The 15,434-nt window shown below is 37.3% G+C and overlaps 1 protein-coding gene across 1 annotated transcript in view; it reads right to left on the bottom strand.

Moving 5' to 3' along the window:
* CFAP47 (cilia and flagella associated protein 47) overlaps positions 1–8,104 on the bottom strand; it is a 421,952-nt gene extending 413,848 nt beyond the window's left edge. The window contains exons 1-2 of the mRNA XM_072956043.1: positions 7,910–8,104; positions 3,484–3,635 (exon numbers count right to left, since the gene is read on the bottom strand). Coding sequence (XP_072812144.1) covers positions 3,484–3,635; positions 7,910–8,104 — 347 coding nt within the window. The remainder of the gene's footprint in view (positions 1–3,483; positions 3,636–7,909) is intronic.
* Between the last annotated feature and the right edge of the window lie 7,330 nt (positions 8,105–15,434).

Genomic DNA, 15,434 nt, shown 5'->3' with positions numbered 1-15,434 from the left:
AGACATGAAAAAAGGTAATGAGGTGGGGAGGGTATAACTCAGTGGTAGAGCACGTGCTTAGCATGCACAAGGTCTTGGGTTCAATCCCCAGTACCTCCATTTAAAAATAAATAAATGAATAAATAAATCTAATTGCCTACCCCCCTAAAAATATTTTTAAATAAAAACCTATAAACTCTTTAAAAAAAAAAGATGAGACATTTTAAACAAAGAAATCAGACTTCACGCATAAGTACACGGTATACCCTCCCAAGTACTCACTTTGAGAATCTACCTACATATCTCAATCAGTATTTTTGTACATCAAAACCTATATGGAACTCTGTTTTGGAATCTCCACCTAAGCCTATAATACATTCTTTTGTCCCTCCTCAAAAAGGGTGGGACTGATCTTAACAAAGTAGTTTGGATGATGCCAAATCTGATGAAATAAAAGCAGATGTGATAAGATAAAATACCTTTTGGGGGCTAAAACAAGGTCTAAGAGGAAAAGGATACAACTGATTTTTCATATGTGTCTCTAAAGGGCTCACTGTAGCATATCTTTAACATATGCTTTCATATGCATTTTAAAAACCCATTCTAATCGTACATACACATCTCATAAGGATGGATATAGATAGATAAGATAGATAGATAGATAGATAAGATAGATAGATAAATAATTTATGGTTTATAAAGTACCATTAAGTATATTATCCTGTTTGATACTAATAAAATTCCTGAAAGGTAGGCAAGTACTACAGCTCCTATGTTTTAGTTGAAAAGGCAAAGACTTAAAAAGCTTAAATGATTTCTCTAAGGAATTATCCAGATAAAACCTTGTGAACTTAACCATAAATCCATTTTGTTAGACTTCACGTACATTACCCTTACAAACCTAACAATAGTAAGAATAGCATCAATAGTAAATATAGTAATAACTGATCTATTGAGTCCTTAGATAATGTGCCAAACAGATGAATTAAGTGATTTACTCCACTTTGGATACAACCTCCAAAGTATAAATATATATATATATATATATATATATATATATATATATATATATACACACACACACACAATCATATATACATACATACACACAAAAATTCATAAACAAAAATACCTGAACAAAACATTCACAAATAATGCTTTATGCATTGGTGGTCTGGGCCTTCTTTCTGGGATCCGTGTTTATAAGTGGTTGTGTATTCTTGGATAGGTACAGACATTCCAGAGATCAGCTAGGACTGTTTTATATATGCTGCATGTTCTAAGAAATACTTATGTTCTTCTCATAAACTTAATTTTGTGACAGGAAAAGGAAAGATCAATGACCTTAGTGTATACATAATTGCACTGAGAAAGAATGCAGGATCTAAAAGAGGAACTAGTTATACAAATAATATACAATGTGAAGCTGAACTTTTTTTTCAAACTATTTCTTGAGCTGGATGTGGATGTGTATCTTAAGAATAATTTTTTCTTTTTCTTTAATGGAGACACTAGGGATTGAACCCAGGACCATGCATGCTAAGTATGCACTCTAACACTAGCTACATCCCTCCTCCCAAGAATAACTTCCTAAGAATCTTCACAAACATGCACATGTACGTATGTGCATATACATTTTTATGATTTACCTTAGAAGTAAGGGCATGGTAATATGGTAATATATAACTGTTTCTCTGGCTTTCCTATTGGTTTCTCTTCTTCTGTATAAAAAACTTGTTCTGGCCCCATATGCAATACAACATGTCAAGATAGTTGACCTCTGAGGACAATAAACTATCTAGCCACCTATCAAGAGAAGTGCCTCCTGATTCCTAATACTCTCTGCAAGATGAATTACCAATTCAACTCAATCTTAGGGCCACAGTTGAAGGAAATTCTGTAGAAGAATGACCAACACACCAATGCCATGTACTCAGGTATGCTCTGATAGTTAAATAAATATCTTACAACGGTACAAAGCAATAGCTTAATCCTTTCCTAACGTGTCAACTGTTTGATTTGCAGATGAGATGTTGTGTTGAAGCAGAACTTAACAACGTGGAGAACCAAAATAATTGCAGATCTAACTTTAGTTTATGAAAATGAAAAAACATAAGGGAAATTATAAAAAGGTACATGTCTAAAATCAATATTAATATTAATATTCCAATATTAACTCTCATAGTGATGGACAGAAACAAAACAACAACATCAATGGAATCATATTTTGCTGGGGAAAAGAAGGATCATACATAAAAAAATACTTAAAAATTTTAACAATAACTTTAACACGTAATTTTATAAAGAACAGAACTGTACTTTTTTCTGCATAGAATGAAAAGGACAATGTTCTGGTCAAATAAATAACTTGTATCAAAGTTAATCTCCCAATCAGTTACTTAGTTCTGTGTTATATTCATTATAGTGGTCGATATTTTTCAGCCAATCTCAAAAGAACACTATCTTGATTTTTTTGAAGCCAAACATCAACATTATTTAAAATTCCATGAAGTAAATATGACCATAATTTAAAATTAAAATGTGAATATGAGTTCACAATAATCCATTTAAGAATACATTCATCATAAAAGCAGAAAGTAGAACGGTGGTTACCAGAGGCTGGGTGGGTAGGAGAATTGGGGAAATGTTTAAAGCTACAAACTAGGAACTGGTAGATAACTAAGTACCAATGAGCTTATGAACAGCATAGTCATCACAGGCAACAATCTACTATAAACTTCAATGTTGCTAACAGGCTAGACCTTAATTGTTCCCACCACAAAAAAAGAAATGATGACTATGTAATGTGATACAGGTGTTAGCTAACCTCATGGCAGTAATCATATTGCAATGTATAAATGTATCATATCGACATATACACCTTTAACTTACACAATGTTATATGCCAATTATATTCAAATTTTAAAAAAAGAAAGAAAAGTGGGATGAGAAGGAACAATCATTGAAGAAGTATAGTAGAAGGGAAGTCAAGAGAATAAAGTGGCCCACAAAGGCAGCAATGGTTAATTGTGTCTACTACTACTGAGAAATGGAATAAGATGAAGACGAAGGAGGTAGCTATAGACTGGCAACACGCAAGCGCCATTTCACTGGAAAGCTGGGGAAGACAGCTCATCTAGAGTTTGTTGATGTGAGAATGGAAAGTGAGATTGTGGAGACAGTAAAAATAGCATTCTTTAATAAATCTTGCTGTCAAGAGGTTCAAAAAAAATGGTGGAAATAAAATAGGATGTGAGGTCAAGGAAAAAAGAATATATGCAATTGTCGAACTTTTTTAAAGTGATTTTAATTTCAAAAACAACAGAAAACTTGTCTTCCATTTGTTCTGAACACCACAATTTGCTAAAAATTTGTTCCCTAAGTTCAGTTGTAAGGAAACTGTAGAAATAAAAAGCACTATTAGAGAGAACATATGATATTACTTTGACCCTTTTTATCTGAAGAATGCTCAAAATGTTAGCATGAAATATGAAGAATACATACCCAATTAGAGGTATCTCTAGTGTTTTATTTCCTACTGAAATAAGCAGTTGGTCGAAGGTGTCTTCATCTTTATTAGGATGATATTCCACTATAGCTGTCGTCTGAAGGCCAGATGCAAGGGCTTTATCCAGATTGGTCAAAAGCAGTTTGAACTTCAGTGGAAGAAAAAAAAATCAAACTATATATCTTAACTGCTAATAAGAAAATAATATGAGCAACTATGGTTAGGAGTGTACATTATTTCAAGAGGTATATCAAGGCATAGGCAATATTCCTGCCCTAAGGGCAAAGACTTAATGACCGTATTTTTACCTGTCAGATTCTAGAGGCTTCAGATATGCTTTTAATGGTACATGAATTGAAACTGAAAATGCAGTCAGTTGAGAAATATGTTAATACTCATGGGCTCCTTTAGAAGTATGAGGTATTAAAATACAGGGGAAAAAAAAGAAGAATAATCTAATGAAAGTGTTACTCAATCTATATACACATAATATATACATACATGCATAGATATATACATAAATACGTATGACATTTTATATACTCTTTGCATAAGGACTTAGACTTCCCAATTTGGAGAAAATATAACAAGGAATAGACCAAAGAGGAAAAAGAACTTTTGTTCTTGAAAAACATTTGCTAGACTCCAGGAAAAATCTGAAGGGGGAAAGAGAAGAACTGCTGTGTGTGGAGTCCTTCTGACGGGTCAGGCTTCCACATCTATTAGCTCACTGAATAAACTTCTACAGTCCTGTATGGCGGATACTAAGGCTCCCAGCAAAGAGAGGAGAAACTGGGACCTGTCCAGTGCAGCTAAAGCCTCAGTGAGGATTCAAAACACACATCTATCTGACTCTAAAACTTAAGGTCTTCCCCTACAGCTAGAGTCTCTCTCCTGAAAATACAATCTCTTACAGGAAGCAGACTATAGACCCCTTGAAAACTAAATAATGTAAGACAGGAATTAATCAAGTATCATATGAGTGATGCAGATGTAAGTATCACGAAAATCCATGAGAGAACATGACGGCTGTGGGCTCAAAAGGAGTGCACTTAACCAAGGCTTAGAGGATAGATGTCAAAGGTGGAGAAGCAGCAAAAAGGTGCTCCCTGTGGGGGCAGGAATAGCTCAGGCACAAGCAGAGAAAATAATAAGCAAAATACTCTCTCAGCAGGCAGCTAAGAAGCTAGCCTTGTTGGGCAAGAGCTTCAATCAGTAACAATGGAGGGCATGTGGAAATTTATTATTCAGGGCTTTTCATGCTATACTGAGTTTAAGCAATGCTTCCAGCAATGAGTGATATAAAGCACAGGTGCGATGTGTCGATGGCACTGCTCTGAAAGCATCCTACTTTCAGCAAACAATGATTCCAATACCTCGTAACCACCACAGCCCAACTCTCCACCTCCCAACAATCACTAAATAGTAAGAAAACAAGAGATAGGTTACTCCCCACATAGGTCTTTGGGTGCTAGAAGCCCACCTATCAGGTATGACCATCTACCTTTAAAACTGCTCTGTCTTCAAGAAGGGAAACTGGCGCTTCAGCAGCATGTGATTTGGGCTAAACTACGTTTCTGAGCTCCCTCAGTGGTCTGAAAAGGTGTGTAAGGCACCACGCCAACTCTTGAACTGACTGTTGAGGTAAAAGGAACAATTACTGGGAGTCATCTGGACACAGGTCCAAACTATAAAGAATGCCTGTAAATGCAATTGGTATCCAGGTAGGAAACAATCTGGAGGTAAGACTTGTTTGAGAAAATAAGAATTCACTTTGACCCTTAAGGATGGGTGAGATTTGGAAGGCAGTGATTCTGGGGAGGGAGAGGTGGGGTGAAAACATGGGTCAATAGAAAAGGAAGTCTGAGCCACAGTAAATAAGAGGACAATGATGAGTAACACTGGCCTGACTGAACCGGAGGTCACAGGAGTCAGCACAACACTGAAGATAAGGATTGTGTCTTCAGTAGTTTCTAACAGCCACCCAGAGATGGCATATGGCACTGCATGTGGCACACAGTAGGTACTCAACACACAGGCGATGCAGGATCTTGAGTCAGGGTGGAAAACAAATACTGGTCTGTCAGGAGAATCATGTTCTAAGTAATTACAATACTGCTGATAACAATGCCCGTTACATAGCACCCTGTTTTTACTTTTTCTTTTTCCCTCAAAGACAAGTTAATACACTTTTTTCTCATCTATCCTTTCCCTAATTCCCTTCATGCCTCTGAAGGACCAGGAGTGCATACCACGGTCTTGCAACAAAGAGAAGTCGACACTGATACTGAGCACATGGCTTTGACCCCTAACTAGTAAGCCTGGAGGGCCATTCTCTTGCCAATGTTGTGGAGCCCCCTGGCACTCTCTGGAGTCATAAAATCCCCACCACTCTCTTGTGTGCATGGATCCATTGACACCTTAACACCCACTCCCCACTGCAGGACCCTTCGCATACCTGCATTTCTGCAACACAGAAAACATTATCTCTTGATGTGTGTTTACCCTAACAAAACTCATCGCCCCAGGAGATAGCCCATCTCACAATACCCTAGGCAACAGGCCTCACATCCTGCCCTGATCAAAGTCATAAAACCTATTGTTCAGAGAAGTCCTTGACAGATCTTACAACCAATCAGGTACCTGTGCACCAATTGATCACGCAGTCCCTACTCCTTGTGTGCACAGTACCCTCCTTGCAATAAAAGACCCTGCACACCCACCCTCGGCACTCAAGCAGGCACCTCTCGCCCGTGTGGCCCACTGTTGCCTATAGCAGCGTAAATACTAAACTTTCCTAAACTTTTCTCAGACTCTGGTAATTCTTCTACCAACCCACGTGTCACTGTTGCCATGTGTACCTACAACAAATGTCAAGACCTGTGGTCTAAGTATAAACTGAAATAAAACTTAATTATATTATTCTTCTTCTGACTACATAAAAACCACACATACAAGTGCCTCCTGAACATCCATAAAATAGTGTTTGCCCACATCTGGGATTTTTTGCCAGCTTGAGTTTTAAAAGACAGTATTTTCAGATATGCATTCAATTATTCAATAAATATGTATTAAGTTAGTGAAATAATAAACTTTTTCTCTAATTTTAGTGTTTGGACTAACCGCGTACTTCTCGATTTAAAGAGTAGTTAATAGTCTCTATGACGTACTATTTTATTACAAAATAAACACATTACTACTGTTAAAACACGCAAATACAAAAATCAATGAAGAAGAGTCCATTTATATGAAACTCAAGAACTGACAAAATTAATCTGGTTTGTCACAAATCAGTATAGTGGTCACCTCCATGAGGTGATTATTCCAGGTACTGTAGGGAATCTTCTGGAGTGCTGGAAATATTTTACGATTTGATCCAAGTGGTGGCTACACAGGTATATATGTATATAAAAATTCATCATTTTACCTCCAAGATTTGTGCTCCTTAGTGTAGGTAAACAGTACATCAACTTTTTAAAGTGTAAAATGTAGAGCATAAAAGTCCTTTTACTCATTTCCCTTCTAACCATTACTGTACATTTCTCTATGTATATATGTGATTTTAACTAACCAAATCATAGACACCTTTTCATTCTACACATCGAAGTCCAGCTGCATTCAATACTATTTATCATTAAGACTATCCTACGAAGAAATGCAGTTATTACTTACATATCAAAAATTCTTATCACCTGTCCTATAGCGTCTCCCTGAGAGCAGGTTATCATAGTAAACTAATATTCATTCACACAGATACTCTAAAATAACAGTGAGACAGAGATGAAATTCTGTCAACTTTTAAATCAGAAGATAGGGATAGCCTCTCAGAATATTAATTTTGCTGATAATCAGACCTGTACTGACTCCCTCATTAGTTTCTAAGTCGTGTGAGGGCAGAGCTGTCTGCATCCTACACTCCTCACACCCACTGCCTGTTACGTATCCAGTGCTCAACAAATGTGTGTTAGAATGTGAAATGATAAACCTTTCCACTATCCTACAGTATCTGGAGTAATCAGGCACTTTATGATCCAAAGGGTAGCTAACAGAGAATCTGTTGTCATAAATCTACAATATCGTGAAGCATAGATTTGGGGCTGTTAAGAGGAGAGAGATACGGAATCCTCTTTCTTTCTCTCGAAACTCCCAAAGAAATTGGGAGGCTCCAGAATAACTTTTCTCCACCCTGTCTCCCAACCCCAAGCAAAAAGGAAAAACAACGACGCAAACCACCAAACCAGCCAGCACACATAATTCACAGAGACACCGAAATCACCGTTCCCCAGGAAGTTCAATCCTGCCGGCATGCCCGCAGGAGCCGGGTGCCTACTCCCCAGGATAAGTTAGAAGCCCAGGTAGGGGGTCTTTTTCAAATCTGCAGCCCTCCTGAGGACCTTCTTCCAACACCCCTGGGGGTGTTACCTGTGGTTTGACAGGCTCCTGAAACCGGATCTTCTGACTGCATTGGCTGAGATTCTGTACGGTGACTGGGAGGCGGTAGACCTTCCCGGCCACCGCGTCCAGGAACTTCACCTCCGACGGGGTCACCCGCAGCTGCAGGTCCTTCTTCAGGGTCTCCAAGTTCCGGGCGACGAGGGAGCTCCTCTCGGTCGCCATAGCCGTCCTCTAGGGAGCCGGCAAACGGTTGCGGATTTGACCCAGGAGTAGGGTGGACGCTGTCGCTAGGCAACCGCCTGACACCGCGCTATCCTCCAGCCCAACCAGCTTTGGCGCGCAGCCTAAATCGCGCAAGTTGGCGACTCCAACAGAGGCTGCCGGCGTAAAATCCCCAGGATCGCAGGTGTCTTCAGATAAACTGGAAAACGTGCTTGGTAGCCCAAATCCCAGAGGCATCTCATCCTGCATTGTCTGGCAGGATTTTAAGATGGCATTGATGGATAGGCACGCTCCTAGATCTCTCAAGATTAAGCTTAAAGACCATCTACTTTAGGATCTACACAGAAGTCTAGCTTGAGCCAGTCTTATGGAGAATGGGCAGGAGGCAATTTTGAGAACTGACCCTTCAAAACCTAAATATCTTTGTAGAAAACTTAACCACAACTGTTTTACAAGGTTCCCATAGTGCCAAGATAAATAAGTTATTACTTCACTATAAAGCAGCCCAAAATATAAAGACAAGTTTTAACATTTCTTAGAATTGTTGTCAATAGTTGAAAACAGTGGAAGTAGTGGTCGTGGTCATTATTATTTGCAAATTCTTATGAATTGACTGATTAAAAGCATCTTCATCATTTTTCAAAATTCTATATATTTTGGCTTAACAAGTGGCAGGTGTGAGTCACACCTGGAATTTTATGCTAATCACTACTATGCTCCCACATTACAAACCCAGTCCATATCTTTGAGCCCCTATGCAGGACAACTGCACAGTGCTGAAAGGACAACAGGGGCCCAAGGAACTTGACTGAACCAAGACCACAGTCCATACAAAGCCCTTCCATCAATTTCTGCAAAAACTGGAAGCTCTAAAGAGTTCTCAAAATTGTCTCCTGCCCATTCTCAATAAGACTGGCTCAAGTCTAGACTTCTGTGTAGATCCTAAAGTTATAGACATGCAAATCAAATGGAGAACAATTTTGTTTCCCTATTCTGTTGGTACTCTCATCAACTAAGGAAGAATGTCACATAGCTCTCTCCAAGTTCACTATGCCTAGAGCTCAATCCATTGCCCTTAGGAACTATAATTATGCCTTCTTGATTTTTTCACCCACTTTTTAATTGACTCTAAATGTAAATTTTAGATGAAGTAGTCTAACATTTGCATCACATGTTTAACTCCAAAATGTATTGTTCAATTCCTATTATCAAATAATGGCCATAAAAGGCATATTTTAGCAAACTGGAAGTGGTTTTTAGCCAAAATTTTCAACTACACATGATTATGTAGTTACTTTAAGGTTGGACAAATAAAAGAACAAGAGACTTTTACCTAATAGCAATTGAAAAGATAAAAGTATCTTACATATATTGTTTTTTAATATGGAGGCTTCATGGAGAATATTCATTATATATCATGGATGAAATGTGTGTGTTCATCTTTGTTCAGGTTTCCAAGGCAGCATAGTTGGCAGGACTTCTGTATAAAAAATTAGGCATTCTGACTGGAATAATTTATTATAAATAAGGCTCAATTTTATTCCTCATTATAATAAATGATGAACTTGAAAGTTAAGCAGACATCCTAATGTCCACTGCAGACTTGCCATTCTTCTACTCTGAATTAACTATATAATTAATTGAATTAACTATATAATTAATTATATAAAAGAAAAAATGTAACTCCTATCAATTGAGTATAAATTTTGCCATGTGAACTACACATCAGAAGTCCTACTTTATACCCAGCTACTGCAAAGTCTACTAGTGGGTAGAGTTTCTGAGCACTAAGGAAAGGGTAACATTGAAGAGGTAAGCAAAATGATCCCCAGTAGAATATTTCGATATTTACTTCTGAACATGTTTAAGGGACTGAAAAAGTTGGTGACAAAGGGAAAAAGAAAAAACAGTGGATATTATTCTGATGATTTAAAATCTTAAAAAGTTCGAATCATTTTTTGGAAAGAATTATGAATGAAATCCAGAAAAACCTATTACAGTGGCTAGAGTACTGACTTAGAAACAGGAGTTACTGAAAAAAGATACACAAAACTTTTCTAAGCACAAGAGCATTAAAAGTGTGGAAAGCATCGTGTTTATAATATTCAACTTGAAAGCAAGTAGTATGCAATGAAATTCACTAAGATTGCATTCATTTAAAAGTTCTTCCAGATTATAAAAAGCCATGCCAATAAGAATAAACTGATGAGACTAATGCCTGGATAGAGCAGAAAAGCATGAATTAGAGGGCAGTAACATAAACCAACAGAAAGATAACCCATTATTTTCACAAGGCATACAGTGAATGACAGAAAGCCACCTAGTGATCCAGGTCAAAGGATGTAAGTTTCTTTACTGTTAGTAATGAGTGTGTCTTACTACACACAGACATCATTGCAGAGATTGCTAATTGTGCCTCAGTATTCATTTTCTTCTTCTTCCATGGTAGAATTTATATATATACATATATGCTGTACAGATTAAGACTACATTTTCTACGTTTTACAGCCTCCTCTGCTGCTGGATATGGCCATGCATATAAGTTCTGAGTATGAGTAGAACTGATGTGTGCCACTTCTAAATTGTACCCTTAAAGTGGTGCCTTAAAATTGGATGTGATGCTTCTTCCTCTCATCCTGCTTTTCTGGCTTACTGTAAACACGGCTGTGGTTCATCCGATCACTATAAGGTAGACAGAGTAAGAAGACAGAAGGAGCCTGGGCACTGACAGGAGAGCAAAGCCACCAACCCAGCTGGGATTTTTATTTGAGAGACAATTAAAATTAAATATTGTTTAATCCACTTCTGATTTGAGTCCCTTTAGAACAACTGCAGCTAATCAATACAGACAACAACACAGGGCAGGAACTCAAAAGGACATGTTCCCATGAAGAGGACCAGTTTCAGTAACACTACCCTATTAGATTGAGCGTTGTAACTTTCGCAAAATCTTGTTTTTAGTCATCTGAAACTCCTGCCAACCCTTCCCATCTCCAAACTGCTGTGGTGATTCTGCCTTTGCCCCTCATGCTCAGTGGGCACAAATACTGGTGGCAGATAATACCTTTGCTTTCTGAGTAATTACAGGTTCCTGAGTGAAGCAATGGATTAAAAGTCAATTACCCAGTATAATATTTCTCTGCAGGACAGGCTTCACTTGACAGTAACAGGATAGTCACTTCTGCATTATCTTACCCTCCTTCAAGACCATCTCCCATCTTGTGTGAAATGATGTTGATCAATCTCAAGAAAGAGTCAGCAGAGTTGGAAAACGATGTCCAAAAGAATCAAGGAGAAGACAATCCAAAATAAAATAATCTAAAATCAGGACTTTCCAATATGAAGGGTTAGGAAAAAACTGGGCTGAATTTTATAATTTTTTTTGCTTTTTAATACTTTTCACTTTATGGCTTCAGGGTGTTAAAAGTATCCTTATTTGTTCTTAGGAAGAACTTCTTTACGTCAAGCTTATACAAAATTTCTTCCATGGTTTCTTACAGTGCTTTTACTGTTTTGTTTGCAACATTTACATCTTACATCCATATGAAATTTGTCCTGGCATAAAAGTGAAATATTGATCCAAATTACCCCAACATAATTTATTAAATAATTCACAAAAAGAATTTCAGAACATGGTTCCTCAAAAGTTTTACTCAGTGCTGGGTTAGCTACACTTAACAAGTGGACATAAATTCTCTTCATAGCACTTTCCTTTATTCTTTTCTTTGGGAATTTTTTGTTGAGATTCAAAATTTCTGTCAAATACACTATCACTTTCATAGATTGATTTATCTATTTTTCTCTCTCCCATTTGTATTCATAATGGCATTTCTCTGTTATGGTTTATTATCCAGGAAATTTCTTGAAATTTTTTATTATTACTAATTATTATTTTAATTCCTTTTTACTCTGTTTTCATGGTTTCAATATACCCTGCATTTTCCCCCATTCTGTCTGTCCTACATTTTCAATTCCATTTTCCTCATTTCTCCCTCTAAGTTTATACTTTTGCTGAAGTAAAAAATTGCCACTTCTTATTATCCTTTTATTTGAGTTCAGAATTTGGTGAACCATGTAACACTAGTGTTTTAGACAGGGCTAGTCTCATAGTGTAGGCTTTGTATCAAATTTTATTGGGCAGTAAGATATTGATGTTTATTGAGTTATAAACTGCAACCACCATCAAATTAGGACCTGATAAATGTGACTAGTTGATGGCTGAACTCAATGTGAAAAAAAGGCTCAAAGTGGTGATTATGAAAGGTATTGTTCATCAAATGATTCAACACTCTATCATTCCTCAATTCATTTATATCTCTGTATGTACTTTATTTCCTGTTTGACCCCAGTGAATTTCAAAACTCCATTGGTATTACTTATTTGAAATAGAATAAAAAATCTGTTTCCAAGGGGCTTGTGAGACTGGTGAAATGAATGAGACAATTTAAAAACCCATTCTGTAACCAAAGGGGAGGAAAAACCTGTAAAACAGGTAATGAAAAAAATCTTTCAATTACACGTTCTAAAAGAAATAAGTATCTGTGTATATATAATGTGATATATTCATTTTCAGTATGCTTTCCTTATCTATAAGTTTGTAAGTAGCCGATTTTTGATAATAAAGAGCAAGTCTTGGGGTGAGGGTATAGCTCAAAGTGGTAGAGTGCATGCTTAGCATGCACAAGGTCCCTGGTTCAATTCCCAGTACCTCCTCTTAAAAAAGTAAATAAATAAATAAACTTAATTACCAAGCGCCCCCCAAAAAACCCTAACAACGAACAAACAAACAAAAAAACCCCAGCAAATCTTTGAAAGGATGCTGATCTTTAGAGACTTAAGTATATCAGGAATTCCAGCAATTCTAGCCTTGGGGCAGGCATGGGGAGGTGGGGGTGGGAAAAGGAAAGTTTTGCTCCTGTGTAATAGTTGGAGAAAATGTAACTTGTAGTGTATCTAATTCCATCATATAAGTTAATGTTGGATAAATTACCTTTTCAACCTGTAAGCATATAGCAGAAATTCTCTCCTCTGGCCCCCCTCCATACAGGAGCCTTTCAAAGTGTTCTTATTTTGTCTCTTCCTCCTCATCTCCCCAACCCTCCCACTCTCCCTTCTCCTCATTCCTCTTTCTTTTTCAGCTTAACCTTCAATAATCTCTCTTGCAACCAGATTTACAAGTAGTTTTCACAAATGACTGACATTTCTTTTATATCAATAAGATGAAAAAGAAAAAAAGAAATTATGATACCAAGACTTTAGTGATGTAACATGAAGGGATGCTGTGATACTTAAGTAGAATAATTTTAAAATTTCTGATAATAAAGAGAAAAGCTTCTGGAAAAAGAGAAAAACAAAGAGAAAAACTTCTGGGTTCAGAAACTTCAAAATTTAGTTCTCAATTTCCAGTGTTCAAGAGAAGTATGTGTCTGTGTGTTGCATGTACACATGTACACACCCAAAGAAAATGAGAATGGGGGAAAGAGAAAATTGAATTCCAACTGACAAGAATGTTTTATTCAGACTATCACACCGCAAAGCGACTTACAGATATTATTTTCGATGTGTGCCACGATATGAAAACAGATTGGAGAGCCTCTCTGTAGGGAATTTCTGAACCAGTGAAGTAGTCCTTCAAACTGGGATGTTAATTTCTTTATTTAGTGATGGGAATTAGGTGGATCTGATCCTCCGAAAATGGAATTTTCCCCTATAATCTATCCTTTCCCTGAAAATTTTTGTTCATTCTTGGGAAATGTGTGTGTGCTTATGCAAGAATCTGATTAGAGGAGATAAAGATATTTGAGTAGTACATCTGAAGTACATCTCAAAGTATGGTTTGCGGAAGTGTGTCAGTCCATGAATGCTTTGTTCCCGGTCCATGACTAGTACAGAAATTGAAAGGAAGAGTTTAGACACATTAATAACAATTTGATATTTTTAGGCCTTATATTCTTTGTCCTTATTATGAAGAAAATCTTCTGGCAAGGTATTTCATGAGATCTGCCACAGGACATCATGATCACAACTGCTGATGTTCCACACATGGTTTCATTTAAAGTCAAATAAACCAGATTTTTGGATATGCATTGTTGATTGTTGTGGGTGACCCGGTCAACCGATGAATGGGCCAAGCCACATCCTGGGGAAAAGCGAGATGTCATTAATCATTTACAATCCTGGTATAGAGGAAGAGATGAATTCTGACAGCAGAGAGGAAAGAATTTACACCTTTCTGCAGGGCCAAAGAGCAGACAGACCAGCACTCCCATATGGGTGAGGCCGATTGGAGAATCCCAGGTTTGAGAACTAAGCTAGCACCCTAGGTGAGGCCTGATGGAATGAGGCTGAAGCTGAAGAAAAGGTCAGGATCTTTAGGCCCTAAAAGTGGCTTCTTGAAGAAAACAGAAAGGCAATCTCCCGTAAAAGTAAGTCCTCAGTAGAGTCTAGTTAAAAACACAGACTGGATCTCCCTTGTGCTGCTGAAAATTAATTAATTTGGAGCTAAACTTCAGTCTTCACATACTCATAGGGAGTTCATTGTAACTGGCATCCATTCTGATTGATTGATAACCTTTCCATACTAGAAGTAAGGTCTTTAGAGTAGGTACAGCACAGACCAGCTCTTCTCTCTTGAAGAGTATCCTCAACCTTGACAGGAAGAATGGAACAAGACCTTAGGAAAAGAAACAGACTGTGTTGGAGCATAGGAGGCAGTATGCTTGTCAATTCTGAGAAACAGCCAGAGAAGAGATATTTTTATGGGAAATTGTCAGGTTAGGTTCTTACTCCACATTCAACTAGTGGCTATGTTCTGGGAATCGGGTTCTTTTCAGGGTGTGTATGTGTGTGTGTGTGTGTGTGTGTGTGTACATACATGTGCACTAAAATAACTATGATACAAATTTTCACTGGTTGCATTGGTTCCATTATTCTTTAAGAAGACGATATATGTCATGTCATAGCTCTTTAGCTAATGATTCTTCTGAGATTCCAGGCCTCCCTTCCTTCACCCCTTTTGTCCCTTTAGGGAATTTTTCAGCCACAAACATAAACTTAAAGGCCTATAGAATCGGAGTCTTCTCAGATCCTAAATTCACATCTTGAGAATAAGTAAGGTAATTATCCACAACATTTTACTAAGTGTGATTTCAATGGACCGAAAGAGTCCATTGTATTGGGAGGACATGGAAGAGAGGTCACTACATTCTTTTCATTCTTATTTAATAAGATGTTTCAGATGGAAGCAATTAGTTGAAGAAATTAGTGCTCTTAGCAAATCATTTATAAATATATTACAAATGCAATCTACGTAAGTGGGAAATATATACTA

This window comes from Vicugna pacos, chromosome X (genome assembly GCF_048564905.1).
Source record: "Vicugna pacos chromosome X, VicPac4, whole genome shotgun sequence".
Taxonomy (NCBI): Eukaryota; Metazoa; Chordata; class Mammalia; order Artiodactyla; family Camelidae; genus Vicugna; species Vicugna pacos.
Note: the sequence above shows the minus strand (reverse complement) of the source record. Positions and strands in the feature narration are given on the sequence as shown.